Raw genomic sequence first — 18,788 nt, forward strand, 5'->3', positions numbered from 1 at the left:
CCAAACTAAAGTGTGCCCAAAAAAAATCTAATAATGGGCCCCATTTATGAATTAGTAGTAAACTGATGTTAGAGTGCCTGATCATAACTTTTCTTTTGGGGTTAGTAATGACTGGTTAGTCTAGGGTAACTGAATTTGCTTCTACCTCCAGTGTTACCTAGTGTCTGCGAGTCCAGGTCGTCGTCAATGAACTCCTCTCCTTGAATGATGTTCTGCGTGTCCTCACTGTGATTGACAGGGCTGGTCATTTCCTGCTCCTTCTCATTGTGCATCTGGGCGTAGACGTTTCGTCCCGGCAGTTTTCTGAAACGCAGCCAGGGACGCGTTAGGCTGCTCTCCTCTGGCCTCAGCAAGGAACCATGGTTTTTGTAGTTTTTCCTGTCACAGTTTTGTAGTTCATGTTCTGTTATATAATCTGACTGTCACTTTGGCATTTGGGGACTGAACATGCATTCTTCAGTGATGGGGTATGACGGGATAGTGAATATCAATAGCATTCTCAAAAGACTAAAGTTTTTCTAAGAAAATCTGTGGTTCCTGCATACAGGTGTGTACCATGCATCAGTGATGGGCAGCAAGACAGAATGGGTGTGCATGTTATTCATTTGGAAATAGGTTGAGTGATTTTTGTTTCCTAATAACCCAGCCACGATTGACAGGGAAGTTTTAAAATATTGCAGCAAAAACCTCAGGAAAAGAACAAACCTTTTAAACTTGAAGAGTATGAATGCTGCAGCAGAGATCAGACTGATGAGGAGAAACACAGCTAGAGCCCAAACACCTGGACCTGCTGCAGCCAATCGAGAACCTGCAGAAGAGGAACATCTCTGATCATCACAGTTTAATACTTCCTTTATCATAACTATCTAACGGTTGCAAACATTTGCACTTCATTTCATACAAACTTTGATTCTGCTAAATTACCTGTATATCATTAGTGCCTGTAATGCCACATGAATTAAATGTATAGTTAAATACCTGATGATATGAATTTTTAATTTTGAGTGAGCTCTTTAACCATCACCTGGCTCTAATGATAAATACTTATAAACTTACCAAACACTTTAACAAACAAACAAAAATTCAAACTAGAACCAAAATCACACAAATCACACACAATGTACACACCTTGTGTGGATGAAGGCATTTGTGTGGCTGTGACACAAACAGTGAAAAAAACTTTCACAAACTTTAAAATGGCTGAAAGATTAACTAAAAATAAAAACAAAACAAATGATGTTTAAAAGAAAGTTAGAAAACTCAAACATGCATGTGTTTATCAATCCAAAGAAACAGTGACTGACAGCTCAAAACTCAAACAGAAATGCAAGCATACATATGAAGAGCAAATGTAGTCAACTCTACGTAACAACTAGATTAGAAAACAAAACAGAAACAAGACATTACTGCATTATTTTCCACCTTTCATTTTTTATCACTGTATGAACAGATTAATATGTTTAAAAAGCAAAGATAACACTTCTAAAAGCAAGAGGTAGATGTGACGCACCAGTCTTTGTTGTGCTGGCAGACATGTCACTAGTGATAGGTCCTTTGAAATACATTGGTTATGTTTTAGTAATTATTGATGAAGGGCTTGCTGTAATACTGTAATTGTTAAGTGACTCACTGACATACTTTCTAGATGTACATGTATGTGTGTGTCTGTCAGGTGGTGGAGTCTGTTTGATTTTGCTCACCTCTATCTGAGTCTGCCAGAGTCACAAGTACTCTTAACCCTCCTCTCACAATGAAGCTCACATTGTTCTCACTCAGAACCTGCTTTATGGTTGGAACACGCTATGCAAATGAAGAACACACACACAATAAGATAACAGTTAAATACTATATATCACTTAAAAAATATTAAATATAGCTGCAAGCAGTGATTACCAGGGTTCAAGCACGTTAAGGCATTTAAGCATATATGAAAAAAAGACTATTTAGCAACCCTGTAACCACCTAAATCAGAGGTGCACAACCCTGTTCCTGGAGATCTACCTTTCTGTAATTATCAAGTGCTCCCTTCAGATCCAAATTAGTTGGTTCAGTTGTGTTTGATCAGGGTTGGAGCTGAACTCTGCAGGAAGGTAGATCTTCAGGAACAGGGTTGGGCACCCCTGACCTAAATCAATGATTTAAAGAAGCATTTTGGCAAATCCAGGTAATTTACCATAAAAACATATATTTTTTTTATGTTTATGACTGTTATAGTGTCAGCTGTGGTCCGAAGTTTTGAGTTTTCCTTTTTTAGGATTTTGGGTAAGACATGTCTCTTTTCTGAACGACCCTGATATAGCTTCCCAAAGGGTAAATTTCAATATTTTTTGGATAATTATTGACCTAGACGGTCCAGAGATTTGTACTGCAGTGTTTTTTCCAGATTAAGTGAAAAACCTAGAACTAGTTCACAAAAGGTGTTGTTTTTTATATCTTCTCAATCATTTAACAAACAATTTGATTGACAGTTCTATCATATGATATGAATATTGCCTGTATGTACAAAAAAACAGCGCAATATACAATTTTTTAAGCCCTTGAAAAATGCGATACCCCCTAGTGGTCGATTTCTTCCAAAATTTCTCACAGAACTTTGGGGTCATGAGTCGAACAGGCCCACGGAGTATTGTTTCGATTGGCCTCAATTAACCTTGTCTAATAGGTGCTCAAACTTTATAGAGCCACCAAGTAGACCTCAGATGGAGCTCTTACATAAGTGTTGTATCTCATGCCGTTCAAGAGTTACAGGCATTTTACTAAAAGTGGCCCTACCTCTTTCAAACGTTTTGACATCACTTTTTGATGGTGAGTCGAAAGTTAAATTTGGATGATTACTGATATTCACTCTCCAGAGAATCTTTCTGCACTGGTTTGGTTCTGATCAGGCGAAAAACCTAGGAAAAAAAAAGTAGGCTTTGTCCGGCGTGAGCCAAGAATTCCAATAAGACACTTGACCCTGCGAGTGACAGTTTAGGAGTTATGAGCGATTTTGTATTTTTGATCGCTGTAGTGCCCCGTTTGGCCAATTGGAGCGAACCTTGGTGACATTGTTGGCAGTGTGAGTACTACCATCCTTTCAAGTTTCAAGTCTCTACGACTTACGGTTTGGTCTACATGATCAGTTGTACATAGAGATTTCTGATCCTTGGCCATTCTAGCAATTACAATAAGGTTTCAGCACTATGCACTTTAACCCCTAATTATACACTACTTTATTAGTATTTCTTACATTGTGCATTAGTAATGAAGGTAAGCCATACTAAACAAGAAATTAATTTCCTGACTATTTACTGTATATTATGTATATTTCTGATGCAAATCGTACCTCCAAATTTTAATAAATTGTTTGTGTATGGCATTGTAGGTCACTGTATCAACAGTTTTATTGCTAGACTAATAGTTTGTTGTCTGTGGGTGTATCTCTTCTCATTCAAGTGGCTTCAACCTCTTTGGCAACATGACATAGCTACCTTATCCACAAATACACTCCTCTTCACTGGTGTGCTCTCTTGAGGAAGAATATACAGGTCTGCAGTGGTGGGAAGGCCAGGCTTCACCATAGTAACCAAAGAGTCTTGAGGAACCCCTGTGAGCTGTTAGATAAAGAGTGTGATATGATGAGTATAATGTTGTTGTGCATAATAAAACAAACAAGCTCTAATGTGTGTGTGTGTGTGTGTGTGTGTGATTACCTTAGCAAGAATCTTGGTTACGACTTGTCCCACATCTTGTCTCCATTCAGGGATGTTTGGGTTAAAACGATCCAAATTACGACTGAAACTCAATGGGATGACCTGGAAATGATCTGAAGAGAGACACTATATTATCAACGCATAAAAGTTAATATTGCAGATGCAAAAAATGATGAGAGATTCACACCTCAATTGCACAGAAGAATAATACAAAAACAAAAATACAATGATCAATAATTGTTTAATCGCCAAATATTGTCCTATCCTAACAAACCATACATCAGTGGAAAGCTTAATTATTTCAGTTTTCAGATGATGTATAAATCTCAATTTCAAAAAATTGACCCATATGACTAGTTTTGTGGTCCAGGCCGGGTCACATATAACCAGTTCAAAAGCTGTGATCTCAAAATAAAGAACTGAAAATCTTCCAGGCAAGTCTGAAATTTAAGTTGTCATCCAAATTAAATTATTAAATAACACACCCAACAGGTTTACTTTCTGCTTGAGGACAGATGATATAAAACAGTGAAGTGAGACTGTGCACAACAGTTCTTCATTTTGCATTCTAGCTGAACATTGTCTCGGAGGGAGACTGTCATTTCTGCTTTTCAAGCATGACCTCATCCCTATCACACCACACTCATAAATATTCAATCCAGCCCTGGAATCACATGAATATTTCAGTTGTATTTAACACTGTCATTACAAGAAAGAAATCAGGTTAGTTCTCAAGTTTTTTTTTTTTTTTTTTTTAAAGAAAGATTTAAAATGTAACAGATCAAGAAATTTAACAGTATACACTGATTGTGGCATTACTTCCCAATCTGTTTAAAACTCTTGGGCGTTGACAGTGTTCCTCTAAAAGGTGTTTAATTATATACGATCTGTGGTAGCCACAAGGCCCAGATTATTCATGCAGTACATGCAGTGACTAAAAAACCATAACAGACTGGTTTACTGATGCACAGAGCAATTGCAACACCACTTGCTAACATAAAAATATAACTCAACTCAACTCAAACACTTTTTAAAAATATCTAATTGAAATAACTGGTCTTTTTGTGCTTCTCATTAATATTAATGGACAACTGCTGTACTTCATGTATTTGTGTTTGTCCTAATTTGGAGCTTGGCAGCCCTTCTCACTCTCTTTATTTCCTATTGTGGAACAGAGTGTAAACATTCTTGTTATATTTTGCGAAAAACTGGCCCACATGGGTTTGAAAGGGTGAGGAAATTATTACAGTTTTCATTTTTAGGTGAATTGGCTGCTACCTTTTTTTTTTTTTTAACACAGACCTTACATGAGCATACCCAAAATAAAATGGTTTCTGTTAATAAAACCTGGTGTTTTCTGAAACAAGACAGTTCTAAGGATGATAACTATTTCACAGTTTTATATATTTAAATTGGTGAAATCCACCAAAGATATAATAGATAGTATTTTTGGTCAGTTACCTTTTTTTGTAAATCAAATGGATTATTAGATTATACTGCAGAATAGAACAGAATCCTAACAGCATTTTGAGAGATACTCAAATTACAGAATTTGGGTGTACAGGCCATTCGCCTAGGCTGAATATAAAGAACATGTAACTATCACTCATGATTTATAGATATGCTTGTGTGGCAGCAGGCCGGCCCACAGGGAAAACTCCCGGTGCTCAGATGGCTGATGACGACACCATCAAGGGGTGTTTTATCTTACCATAGACAATGACAGTTTTGCTGTCCTGTACCATGGATCGACCATTAGAAGCCTGAACAGTCACAGAAACTTCCCCCTCCTCAGAAAACCTTGTAATCAGACTGTTCTCCAGGGTCAGCTTTGGCTGTCAAGGGAAAAAAACACATCATCTATGTCTACATAAGTGTAAAGGTCTCACTTTAATGGCTACACTTGAACCTTTAAGCATAAGCATCTCAAATTAATTGCAGGTCAATTTCTTCGATAGTTATAAATGGATGAGGCTACATACATTATATGAACTCATGAAAGAAATTTCACATATGTATGCACACAATGCAAAATTTCAATGCCAATGAATTTTAGGACATATCCTCATTACATGTCACTTTATTCTGCAGAAAAAAATCAGAGTAGTGTTAAAATACATGATTACACTATAAAGTTAGCTTATTAATTGTAATACTGCACACTTAATATAAAACAGAAAAACACAAATGACACTAAAATAAGAGAATTGGGTCAGGAAATTGGCCCAATTCCCCTAAAAAGTATATTTTTTATAGAATATTATTAATTACCACTGAGTACCTGAAGGTTATCTCCAATCCACCAGTAAAACACGGTCAGGTTTGCCTCAGTGGGGAGAACTATAGCTGTGAGATTTACTTCTTGATTTCTGCCAGCAATTGGGACCACCTCCAGGTGGACATCTTGTAGAGGAGCTGGAGAGAAAGTAGGATCAAAATAGAAAAACAGACAAATTGAGAGTTGTGAAAAAAATGTGTTAAAAGGATAGTTCACCCAAAAATGAAAATTCTGTTATTAATTACTCATGCTCATGTCATTCCAAACCCGTATGACAAACTTTAACACAACTTAACTTAACCTAACACAAATTAAGATATTTTTGATGAAGCCCAAGAGCATTCTTACCCTGTATATAAGGCAACGGTACTACCATGCTGAAGGCCAAGAACGTAAAATGTAGTAAGGACAAACAGTCCATGTGACATCAATGGTTCAACCTTAATTGTGTGAAGCTACGAGAATACTTTTTGTGTGCAAAGAAAACAAAAATAACAACCTTATTCAACAATTTCTACAAAAAGTATTCTCATAGCTTCATAAAATTACAGTTGAACCATTGAAAGTCACATGGACTATTTTAACTATGTACTTACTACCTTTCTAGGTCTTGAACGTGGTAGTTGCCTTGCTATCTATGCAGGGTCAGAAAGCTCTCGACTCTTCATTTGTGTTCTGAAGATAAACAAAAGTCTTGAGGGTGAGTAATTAATGACAGAATTTCATTTTTGGGCAAACTATACCTTAAAGCCTATCTTGAGACAAAACGGCATATATAGTGTGAGGAATGTGTTAATGATGGACAACTTCAATCAATATTCAGTCAAATCTGAGCTTTCTTTGCGCAGATTTTACATGGGCCTGATTCTGAGTTATCATTTAGAGTTCAGGTTCAGTATTATAGATCATACTAATTATGATGTTCCAAAATTTTATGCAGCGACCTTTGAATTCTTGACTCTCATTCGTTTCTGATTTTACTGACCTGTGACCTGGATGTAAAGTGTGGCTTTGTCATGTCCAGCAGAGTTTTCAGCTTGTACATTCACACGGTAGACACCTGGCTTTTCATAACGGTGCTGAATGGGTTCATCTGTGACAGTCAGGTTTTCATATATAGCTCTGACGCCATCCATTAAATCGACCTGATACCTGGTGCTGGTGGTGTCCCCCTGAGGAAGGAAGTACAATAAAACAAATAAAAGTTAAAGATGCCTACAAATTAGTGGAACTTTGTCTGTAAACCTTAATATTTTCTATTAAAGTTGTCTTACATTTTAGCATTCAAATGGTAACACTTTAAGTTATAAATAATCAATGCACTTTACCTGTTCCTGATGTACTATAAAAGTAATGTCATCACCAGGTGCCACGGCCAGCATCTGTCCTTTGATGCCCAGCTGCAGACCTCTAGGGGGCAGCAGAGGGCAGGAATGCTGCTTCGCACTCTGTTCTTTATTCAAGCCACCCTCACAAACATTAGCAATGACCTTCCGGTAACTACAACAAGACAACACAAGACATGTTAGCCTTGACTTGTTATTATGTGCCTCAAACTGGAAAATCTATGTAATGTGGCCTGGAATTAAACTGTTAGTTATAATGGAGAGTTGTGGAAAAGATGCAATTCAACCTATACTACCTAATAATTTGCTTCAAGAAGTGGATAGAACATCTATTTAATGTCTCCAGAATAAACAAATACAAGTTTTTTGTCAGCTGAGGTTTTTCTGAATGAGAGCCTGCTGCTCTACTTAAGAGCCACAGCTCAGCATGGCCTTGATGCACACAAATGCTTTGAATCTTTCTGAATCATATCTTGGAAGCAAAGGAAATCTAATCTGTTTGTTGAATTTAGTCAATCCTGTATACAGTCTATCTGCTGTGATTGCTATATGAGTGTGGAAACAGGACGGAAAACTGAAAACTGCTCAAGTCCATCATAGTGTTCATGAAGCATGAGACAACATAAGAAATTCAATCATGCAAACTGTTGACTTGTTCACTCATTCACTATGCACTACATAGTAATCATCACACAGTTTGCTATCTGGTTGTTAAAGGGGACATGGGATGCAACATATTACACTTTTACATGGTGTTTGGATATAAATGTGCCTTACCATTGTGTGGACAACTACTTTATAATAATAAGAATCCATTCATCCCCACTGATGTACTGTCCTGTATTAGCATATTTCCACCCTATTTCCAGCCAGTTGTACGTTGTCTGCCAATTTCTCGTAAGCAATGCAGGTATTTTGTAGTTGGACATGAAAGTGAACATAAAAGTCTTTTATTTTCTCCTGACATCAGAGCCACTGAGAATGCAGTGGATTAGTTTAGTTTTTGATGGTAACGCACCACCAAATATACAAAAAATGAGCTGTAGCTCATTATCATTAACAATAGACATGCTCCAAAACATGTCGCTGTGAACAGATCTGTTTTTGACATGGTAAAAAGGAAACCATTGAGGAAATGTAACCCAAGTATGTTGCAGACATTTCATGAAGACCCTAAAGAATCAGACCAACTTGTGGAAATAGGCAACCAATGTCCCTTTAAGTCTGACATGATGTGTCACCATTTTCTGGTTCCAAATGCTCTATCAGAAGCTAAAAGCAAACAACAATTGTGCTAATATACAGTAGTACAACTGAAAAATCATTATTCTAACCTCTACCTCCATAAAGGAATTTCAGCTGGCCAGACAGTGATTCATCTTTTTTAAATTGTTAAAATATTGGTGTCTGAGTCACCATGAGCCTGGAGACTATAATGTACACCATGAAAAACTTAGCTATATTTGTGTTATAAATAAATAGTGCTCGTAAACGGATGTTGAGATAGTATTCTCACTTGAAACAGATTGAAGGTTTATACCTGTCACACAGTATTCGATACATCAATTTAAAGTATTAGTTTACTTCCAGAATAATAATTTCCTGATAATTTACTAACCCCCATGTCATCCAAGATGTTCATGTCTTTCTTTCTTCAGTCGAAAAGAAAATAAGGTTTTTGAGGAAAATATTTCTCTATATAGTGGACCTCAATGGTGGCCAACGGGTTGAAGGTCCAAACTGAGTTTCAATGCAGCTTCAAAGAGCTCTACACAATCCCAGCCAAGGAATAAGGGTCTTATCTAGTAAAACAATCAGTTATTTTCCAAAAAAAAAAAAAAAAGTATAATTTTTAACCACAAATGCTTGACTTCACACATTGCGTAATCACGTTGGAAAGGTTAGTTCTTTGACTGTGTACTTCGGTTCAAAAAGGTAGGGTAGGGCAAAAAAACTCCGCTTATTCCTCGGCTGGAATCGCATAAAGCCCGGTGAAACCACAATTTGGACCTCCAACCCATGAAGTCCATTATATTGAGAAAAATCCTGGATTTTTTCCTCAAAAACCTTAATATCGACTGAAGAAAGAAAGACATGACATCTTTAATGAGTAAATTATCAGGGAATTTTAATTCTGGAAGTAAACTAATCCTTTAACAAGCAGATATTGGACAACAGTGTGCACTATGACATTACGTATGTGATGTGAGCTGAATGATGAAAATGGTACTTGAAATCTGATCCGAAAATTCAGACACATTTCAAAAAAAGATCTGATTTCAAAAGACATGTGGACATGGTATAGATTCTGTCTGCCTGTCTGAACAAAGCTTGTGCGTTCATCTAAAGTGTCTATGATATGCATGAGTGGGTGTTTGCTGTAGTGGCATTTACTGTGCTTGTTCACTGTAAAAACTGATACATTTAACAAGCGTGGTGATTATGCACTGCATTTCCTTGTGCATTTCCAATGTTCAGCAGTGTGTGAGTATATTACCCTGTGCTGGACTTATAGTTGTGTCCTAAATGGCAGTTTTCAGGTGGAGCATCAGGATCATGCCAGAAGTCAGGATAACAGCGATCCCCCTCTAACCTGAGGCTGGGTGCACGCTCAAAGCCGTAGTCACTGAGAACACACAGAGAGACGTAAAGCTCAATTTTAAGCCCAAGATCTAATTCACAATACACTGCTGCACCGAGATGTGAAAGTGAAGTAAAGAGTGTCTGTTACAGTAAAGACATCTGTTTATAATTGCAATTGGCTTGACATGTCCAAGGGTTATCTCTCTGTTTCGTACCAGGCAAAGTCTTTCTCTGTGCACTGGCAAGGTTTAGCTGTTAAAGCTGACGTATAGCTTGTTCCTTTAATGCAGAACGATGACTCTTTCCTCCTCCTGTACATTCGTTCTTGGCCCATGATGCAGTTTTCTCCCTGTAGGAGAAAACATGTCATGAGTCTTCAGTTGAACAGTAAATTGATTCACAACCTTTCACAAAATGACAATGTATTTCTATAACAGTTGGTGGTGAAGAAAATATTTATGTTTATTCCTATCATTATTATTTGGTTTTGTTTACATAATCCTTATTTCTTCTTATGAGCTATACAGCACTTAGGTTCAACCTCTATTGTTTGTGAACATGCTGTAACTTTACTGCTGAGTAGGAGATCAGAATAACAGCCTGATATTACCTGTAGGTCAGTGAGTTTCCAGGAGTCATAATCAGCTTCTGTGCACTGTCTGGGAAACGACTGTCGAAAATCCACCTTCACCAGTTCCCAGTCCGAACGGTAACTTATGTGGCCAAATACCCTGTCCACAACAGCAAACATAAATAAACATAAGCCTTCACCCATCCATTAATCCATCCCTCCATCCATAAACATCCGATTATCCCTCAAACCACAAACGCCGAGACAAAAGCCATTCATCCCTTTCACTGAAAAGCGAGACTATTGGAGTGTAACCTTGACTTTGAGTCACAACACATTCTCTACCCAATTACGCATTTTGGGAACGGAGCAAACGAGTGGACAGACAAATGAACTCACTCATCAACAGTGTGTTACTAATAAGTGGGGGCCTCTTTAATTGACGCCTTTGAATTTCACAGTGCCTTTATCAAAAGGGCAGCCTCTTTATAATACAGAGACTACCTGCTGTTTGGAGTCTATGGGAAGATGCTCTCCAGTTAATCTCAAATAAAGCACTGTTCACCGCCACAAGGTGGAACCCTGTATCTGTGTTTTGGAGAATTCAATGCACGTGTGTCACAAACAATTAAACATGCTTTGATCCTCTGGCATAGCACTCATATCGGAGATAGGAAAAAATGTGACATTTTGTTTTGTAAGTATTGTCTGTATGCAATTTTATAAATGCACTTCCTTCAGTTGGACTAAAGGCCTGATAGCAACATGCCTTTCTGAAGAAAAACAATTTTTTTATAACCAATTCAGATCAAGATAATGCTCAAAACCGCACAAACAACATGACCAAAAGAAAGGAAAAACACATTTATATTACTGTTTGTACTAAGGGTTGTAAAACCAACACAGAAACCACATAATTAAATATACACTTTCTTAATCTTTCGGAAAATGTGATTTTCTATTACTCTAAAATAATACAATTGTCCTAAAATTGTCCTAAATGGGTAGTTCACTGAATTATAAACTCTCATATTGTTCCAAAACTGTATGAGTGTTTTTGTCCATACATAGGATCCGAAACAACATAGATTCCAATTGATTGTCATTGTATGATGCACAAAAAAACTCTTTTTTTGTTGTACTGACGAAAGTAAGTCAAAAAAGTTTTGAAACAGCATGAGGGTGAGTAAATGATCTTCATTTGTGGATGAATTATCCCTAGTGGACTAGTAACTTCTGTTCAGTTTTGAGAGGACTCATACTCACGTCATAACTAGTGTCTCATCTCCAGGTTCGCTAAGAAGTCCATCAACAAATACAGAAGTGCTGGTAAAGTTGTGGATGCTCCATGTTCGTCCTTCATCTATGCTAAATCTGAGACAAAATATTAATTGTGATGTTGTATTAGCAGTACGCACCCTGTATAAGGAAAACAAAGTTGTATTTTATATCATACATCCTATTCCCTGATATAAGTCTCTGGTCTCTGAAACTCAGCTTACACCAGGGTCAGAAATTAATGAGGGCTTGTGGCAAAAATGCCATGAAAATGAACTAAAATGCCCCAGAAATTTAAAACAGTGGGATGATAATAATAATGGGAAATCAATTGCAAGGAGCAAATATTGCTGACTTACATGTTTCAAAAAAATCATCTAAAATAAACTGCAGTCAAACCAAAATTTATTCAGACAACTTCAACATTTTTCACATTATCACAGTTTATTTGCTATAGTTTTGAAAATGATAATAAAATATGACGATAACTCAAGAGTTAAGCTGTGTCAGAACAAGTTTATCTTGATAATGTAAGATAACTTTGAAAGAAAGGTATGTAACAAAACATGGTCAGGTCAAAGTGTCAAAATCTAATTTTTGGTCCCAAATGTTTTATCATTTTTACTAGTAGTCCACTGTATGAAGAAATTTTGGGTATAATATGTCACACTTTATTTTGCTATCCACACTTACGTAAATGAACTGTAGAGTATTGCACCCACTAGTAAAAAAATATCAAAAATTATATCTGGTGTCTGAATAATTTTTGGTTTCACTGTATATATATATGATACATCATTCATTTCTCTCTTTATAAAAATTCTGAAAATACTGTTAGCTGAAAAATCACTCTGTGTTGATTTTTACAGTGTGAACATGAGAGTTTGTAGGCTACAAGCCAGCATAAGCACTACAAGCTCTTAGTCTTATCCTGACAGTAGCAGTGTGTTTGTACTGCCAAAACTCGGTGCTGATGAAAGGCTTCAAGGCTTATGTGAGAGATGGTAATGATTTTCTCTTTGATCTTCATGGGTCTCCTCTTTACGTACATTTTGTGAAGCAAGGTGAACTCGATATCTAGTATGCGAATCACTTCATATTATAAGGGTGAAGAGTTGCCTGAGTGTAAAAGAGGAGGCTGCCCGGGGACTCGGGGTGGTCTGAAGAGCCCTCCAAAGCCAAATGAGCTTCTTAAAGCACTCACTCAAAGGATTACTAGCACAATCAGGTCAGCAAAAGTCAGGGAGGGAAAGTCTCGAATTTCTGTTTTTATACTAGACTGACCCTGTTTACTACTCAGTTTCTCTTTTTTTAAGTTCTACTGTCAGTCTTAGTCATGTCAGCAACTGGGTATATTTGTGTTTTGTTGAGTTTTTGAGTTTTAACACTTACAAATGTGACCCTGAACTACAAAACCAGACGTAAGTAACATGGGTATATTTGTAGCAATAGCCAACAATTGTATGGGTCAAAATTATCGATTTTTCTTTTATGGCAAAAATCATTAGGGTATTAAGTAAAGATCATGTTCCAGTAAAATATTTTGTACATTTCTGACCATAAATATATAAAACTTAACTTTAAAGGCGATTTTCTCAATATTTAGATTTTTTTGCACCCTCAGATTTTCAAATAGTTGTATCTCGGCCAAATATTGTCCTATCCTAACAAACCATACATCAATGATTATCTTATTTATTCAGGCTGAATGTGGTCCAGGGACACAAATGATGTCCATAGATTACAGAAAAAAAATCTTACTTGAGTATTTTTAAAGGGATTGAGGTGTCCTTAATGGCCACAATGACTCCACCATGATCCAGATAAAGAATGTGATGCTCTTCTTCAAAAACCTACAGTGAGCAAATGAAATCAACTCTTGAAGTTCATCTTCATAATTGTCATAATCAAGATTTAATGTCATTAGAGAAAATAGAGCTGAGCAAATGAGAGGCAGCAACAATCTTGAAAATCACTGAAAGGACATTAAGACAGAGAGATACATCTGCCACATACTGAGCGCTGAAACGGCAGCAAATGAGAGGGTGTCAAATGAAATTGGGCAGAATGGGAACAAGAGGAACAGAGATCTGAATTCAACGAACAAACCGAACCGAGGCTGTTGGAAAAGGTGGGTGTTAAATACAAAGAGCAAACCTGAAGAGTTGTGACGGGTCACAAAAGAAGCTACAAATGAAGCATTTTTCTGACACCGAAAAGCTCACAGCTCATTAGTGTCTTTCCTGTGTTCATTCTCACCTGTCTCCAGGTCTTGCCACAGTCTGAGGTGATGTACATTTCCTCTTTATATTCAACCAACTGAGACCCAAGGTTACCTGAAGAGAAGATTCACACAGAATATCTTCACATAAATACAAAGAGGCAGAGAGTGTCTTTAATTTTCTTCTTTTTAACTTGAGGCGAAGCAGCAATTTCCTCACTTTGTTTAATTTTAAGAGAGAAGGAGGAGTAGACGTGAGGGAGTTACATATAAAAAGAATGAAACTGCGAAAAAAACTGGAGGCTATTATGGATCAAAGGCTGAGAACTAGTTAGAGCTGAACATTTTACTGAGGAAGTGCACAATGATAGCAAGAGAAAGCAGGGTTTTGATGGAGACTCAGTGCTCACTGTCTGCGAGAACAAACGGCATTGTGTTCAAAGCCAGAGACTACTCAGGTGTTTGTTAGTAAGTGAAATAAATCGAGAGCGAACAAGTCACTGTGACACTGTCTCTGTGTGTGTTTCATATGTCTGTAACCCTGAGGGAACGGACAGACTCGATGACCTTGTGAACTGGCAGTAGCTCTAGCCTTGGATTCAAGAACATTAATGTATTGTCTTCCTCAATTCCCCATGAACCCTGTGGCAATAAAGAGCAAATATTTCATATATCTGTGCCTGCCTCCTTTTGTGCATCAGTGTGGGCTCAATGGCAGTGCACAACGCTCAGAAAAAAAGAGAAAAGGTAGGTACATCACATTCAATTTTTTCCCCCTAAAAATATTTCTCAGCATTCCTTTCTCTTTTTGTAAAGAAATAGTCTGCTTTGTACACACTATCACAATTTCCCTAAGCATGCTGTAGTGCAGATTTCGATCTGAACTATAATTATTTCTTGTAATTGAAAAGTTGAGGAGCGCAGGTTTTGGGCTGCTCACTGCTATGGCGACAATACTGATGTGTAACAGTTGTCATGGAGACTGACCTGCACCCATTATGAGGCCTGGGGCAGAATCTTTAGTGTGGACCGTTCCAGACACATACGGGTTGTCAGCCCAGCGCAAGTGGAGATGGAGGTGACAGTCAGGCTAGGAAGAGAAGCAGAGACAAAAAAATATATATCATTCTCTCTAACTCATGACAATTATTCCCCAATAGATGTTCCACTAACCAGTGTTTCACATAAAGTGTGCACTTAGTACAAATCTAGAATCACTGACAAACACACAAAACCTTGCATTAACACACAAATAGCAGTCTAAGTTCTACAGTAAGCAGCCCATAATTTAAAACCACTTCACAAGTCGTACTACATAATGTTACGGATAAAAGATGAATCAGAGCATGAATATAAAGCATATTTAAGGTGCCAAAATCCTCAATAGGGTGGTAATAAAAAAGGAGAAGAAATGGCAAGACAAGCAGTAAAAATGACAAAAAACGAGAGGGAAGGAAAAGAGCGTGTTGATAAGTGTGGAAGAGAAGAGAACAATGAGAAAAAAGACATGTCAAATGGACAGCCGAGAGATGAAGATGTGAGAAACGTTGGCTAGACAGACAGGAAAGGAGAGAGAAGTTGATACATGTCCTTTCAACTTGTGATTTGTATCTCGTCTCGTCTTGTCTCATGTTTGCCAGAAGCCATATTTGTGTCTTAATTAATGGCTGGCTACTGGTCACAGTATTAAAAAAAGGGCATTTATAATGATACATATCATCTCTAGTGGGGTGTGTGCGTGGATTGATGACTCAGATCGTTTTTTCTTTTTTTGTCAGGAGACAGCAGAAGAACCAGTGCCTGCTCTGTCCACCAACCCACAACCGCAAACAGCGGGAGATGAGTCAGATCAAGGGGTCAATGACTTCACGTCTGTGTCTGAGACAGTTGCGTACAATCATCTTGAACAGGAATAAAGCAGAGTGTGGGCTGGATGTATATCTGTAGATGTGTAATGAAGTAAAGTCACGATTTTACTTCAAGTTGATATATGCAGTGAACTGAAGGGAAACAACATCTGCACTTGTATTTAAATCAAATGTGGGGTTTGCATTGTAGTTTTTTAGTTTGTGGGTGAGTTATGCAGACTTCCGTTTAAAAGTTTGAGCCCAAATATGATTTTGTACATATCCAGATGGAATGTGTGTTGTTATGCTAAAAACAAAAATAACAGCAATTCAGTTTGCAATACGACATGACAACATGTTGCTGTCGTGCTGGATTATATTTTGTCTATTGAGGCAGTGACAGAAAGAAGAAGACTTTATTCTGTGCTGCTGTCTCTGTTGGTTTTAAGCTTTTCACTCATGAATGGTTTGTTAGAATAGGACAATATGGCTGACTATTTGAAAATCCGGAATTTAAGGGTGCAAAAAACTAAATACTGAGAAAACTGCCTTTAAAGTTGAAGTTCTTAGCAATGCATAAAACTAATTAAAAATTAAGTTTTGATATATTTATATTAGGAATTTTACAAAATATCTTCATGGAGCATGATCTTTACTTAATATCCTAATTATATTTGGCTTAAAAGAAAAGTCGATCATTTTGACCCATACAATGTTTTTTTGGCTATTGCTACAAATATACCGGTGTTACTTAAGACACGACTTGACTTGCACTTCGCAACAAACACAAGCTTGTTTCTGCAAAGACGTTCTTTATGTTTTCTACAAAAACACCTGACATGTTTACGTGGCGTAAAAAGGTAAAAAAGCAGCACTAAATCTGTTCTGACCAGTAAGAGTGAAACGGATATCCAGGTCTGCGATCATATACGACTGTAGCTCGAAATTGATTTGCAAAAATCAGATTTCATTCAGATTACATGCCGTTTATCTAAATACAATCGGAATTCAATCAGATTTGCACAAAAATTTCGGGCTGATAGTCTGGTAGTCATGGTTTTAAGAGACTGTAACGTTTTTGAAAGAAGTGAATTTTGCTCAAAATGGCTACATTTATTTGAGCAAAGTTAGTTAAACAGGAATTTTGTGAAAATTATTACAATTCAAAACAGCAGTTTTCCTATTTTAATCTTTTAATTTATTTTTTATTAATTGGAGAAATATATACAACATATACAGATAGTTTGGCAAAATCAAAAGATCCTCCATATTTTCCTTATGCATACAAGGTTAAACAAAAAGGTTATCTTCATCTCCAGTTATTAAGTATACACAGGTACATATGAACACATGAATACAGTCTTCTTGGTCTTACTATACAACCAAATACCACCTAAATACACATATAAACGTGTCTATTAATCTTTTAAAATTTAATTAATTCCTGTGATACAAAGCTGAATTTTCAGCAGCATTATTCCAGTCTTCAGTGTCATATGATACTTCAGATATCATTCTAATAGGCTGATTTGGTGCCCAATAAGCTTTTATTATTGTTTTCAATATTGAAAACAGTTGTGCTGCTTAATAGTTTTGTGGAAATGATATACATTTATTTCAGAAATATTTGATAAATAGAAAGTTCAAAAGAACGGCATTTGAAATAGTAATCTTTTGTAACAATGTAAGATTTTATTAACTGAATTCTTGTTGAATAAAAATATTAATAAAAAGCATTACATTGTTGGCAAAAGGATATTTATGCTAACTCTGCCCACCAATGTGTGATTGGGCTAGACAACATTATAAAAGATGGCTGTTAAATAACAGCTCCAGTGGTGTAGGTAGTGAAGTGCGTACCACAGATTTTTTTATGTGATCGAAGTTCGAATCCGCCTTTTGCCGAACTCGTTCTTCTCCCTTTTCACATCACATATCACATCATAAAGGCATTTATTTTCAATAAAAAAGAAAGGAAATAATCAAAAAGTGAAATACAATGCGTTTCTCGTATAGGATTAGGGGTAGGTCCATGGAGGGCTTTATTGTCCCAATAAGGTGGAATCCATTTAGTAATTTTAATAAAAATAATCATTTACACTCAATACGTCATTACTGCCTTCTGTTTTATAATGTACTACAATAGTGAGGTGCAAATACCTGCCACTAAGTAGTATAAATAGCATAACTACTGTTTATCGCAAAGAAAATTCAGCTATTTTTACATAGTGTAAATAGAATCTATCGCTATTTGCACTTAGTGTAAATAGCATATTGCTAAGAAAATACTGCTAATTTCACTTAGGCTGGCCACACGCTAAATGATTTTAAGGCCTATTTTATGCCTGATTTGCACCCCAAATGATCGGGGGGCATGGCCCGATTCGAGGTTTGTCGCAAACAATTTTTTGATCAGGCTGCCTCTGATTTGATGCCCACGATCACAACAGAGCAGGTAAGTGTCACCTGCCGGATGTTGTGTGCCTCTATAGCTGAAACTTGGCAGCCACAAAAATGTAGCACAGACAGATAAACACATTTGATCATTTGAAAATTTGGAATGGAAACTGGAATGAGGAAAGAACAGGCATATTTACCTGCTTGCAGCTGACAGGTTTGCCGTTCATATCAGTCGTGGGAGGAGCCAGTGGTTCCCAGTCTCTGCCTTTGTTGTAGGTGATGAGAGTCATCACTTTTCCATCTACTTTTTGATTGGCTAAGAATACGCCCTTGATGCCACGAACCTGAAACACACACAACCAAATGACGTGGTATTCCTCAGTATCTCGCAGATCCTGTAAAGAAGCTGTGAAATGTTACTAGGAAGTCAAACTATGGCAAAGTCACACCTGTCAAAGAAACAGTCCAATGTGTTAGATCAAACTTGTTTCAGAAGCACAGGAACATCAGCTTTCTAGAATCACTCATTTATTTAAGCACACTACTGGCAGTAAATAATAAATGTGCGAAGG

At 37.0% G+C, this 18,788-nt stretch overlaps 1 protein-coding gene across 1 annotated transcript in view; it reads right to left on the reverse strand.

Annotated features, from left to right (window-relative positions):
- The window catches only part of sorcs2 (sortilin-related VPS10 domain containing receptor 2), a 243,095-nt gene that overhangs the window by 3,811 nt on the left and 220,496 nt on the right, over positions 1-18,788 (reverse strand). Inside the window, exons 10-26 of the mRNA XM_073837000.1 lie at positions 18,414-18,560; positions 14,957-15,059; positions 14,008-14,084; positions 13,510-13,601; positions 11,737-11,844; positions 10,510-10,630; positions 10,115-10,248; positions 9,814-9,942; positions 7,299-7,470; positions 6,956-7,142; positions 5,974-6,107; positions 5,404-5,527; positions 3,693-3,805; positions 3,471-3,593; positions 1,701-1,800; positions 706-808; positions 202-303 (exon numbers count right to left, since the gene is read on the reverse strand). Of these exons, the coding sequence (XP_073693101.1) occupies positions 202-303; positions 706-808; positions 1,701-1,800; positions 3,471-3,593; positions 3,693-3,805; positions 5,404-5,527; positions 5,974-6,107; positions 6,956-7,142; positions 7,299-7,470; positions 9,814-9,942; positions 10,115-10,248; positions 10,510-10,630; positions 11,737-11,844; positions 13,510-13,601; positions 14,008-14,084; positions 14,957-15,059; positions 18,414-18,560 (2,069 nt within the window). The remainder of the gene's footprint in view (positions 1-201; positions 304-705; positions 809-1,700; positions 1,801-3,470; positions 3,594-3,692; positions 3,806-5,403; positions 5,528-5,973; positions 6,108-6,955; positions 7,143-7,298; positions 7,471-9,813; positions 9,943-10,114; positions 10,249-10,509; positions 10,631-11,736; positions 11,845-13,509; positions 13,602-14,007; positions 14,085-14,956; positions 15,060-18,413; positions 18,561-18,788) is intronic.

This window comes from Garra rufa, chromosome 3, assembly GCF_049309525.1.
Source record: "Garra rufa chromosome 3, GarRuf1.0, whole genome shotgun sequence".
Taxonomy (NCBI): domain Eukaryota; kingdom Metazoa; phylum Chordata; class Actinopteri; order Cypriniformes; family Cyprinidae; genus Garra; species Garra rufa.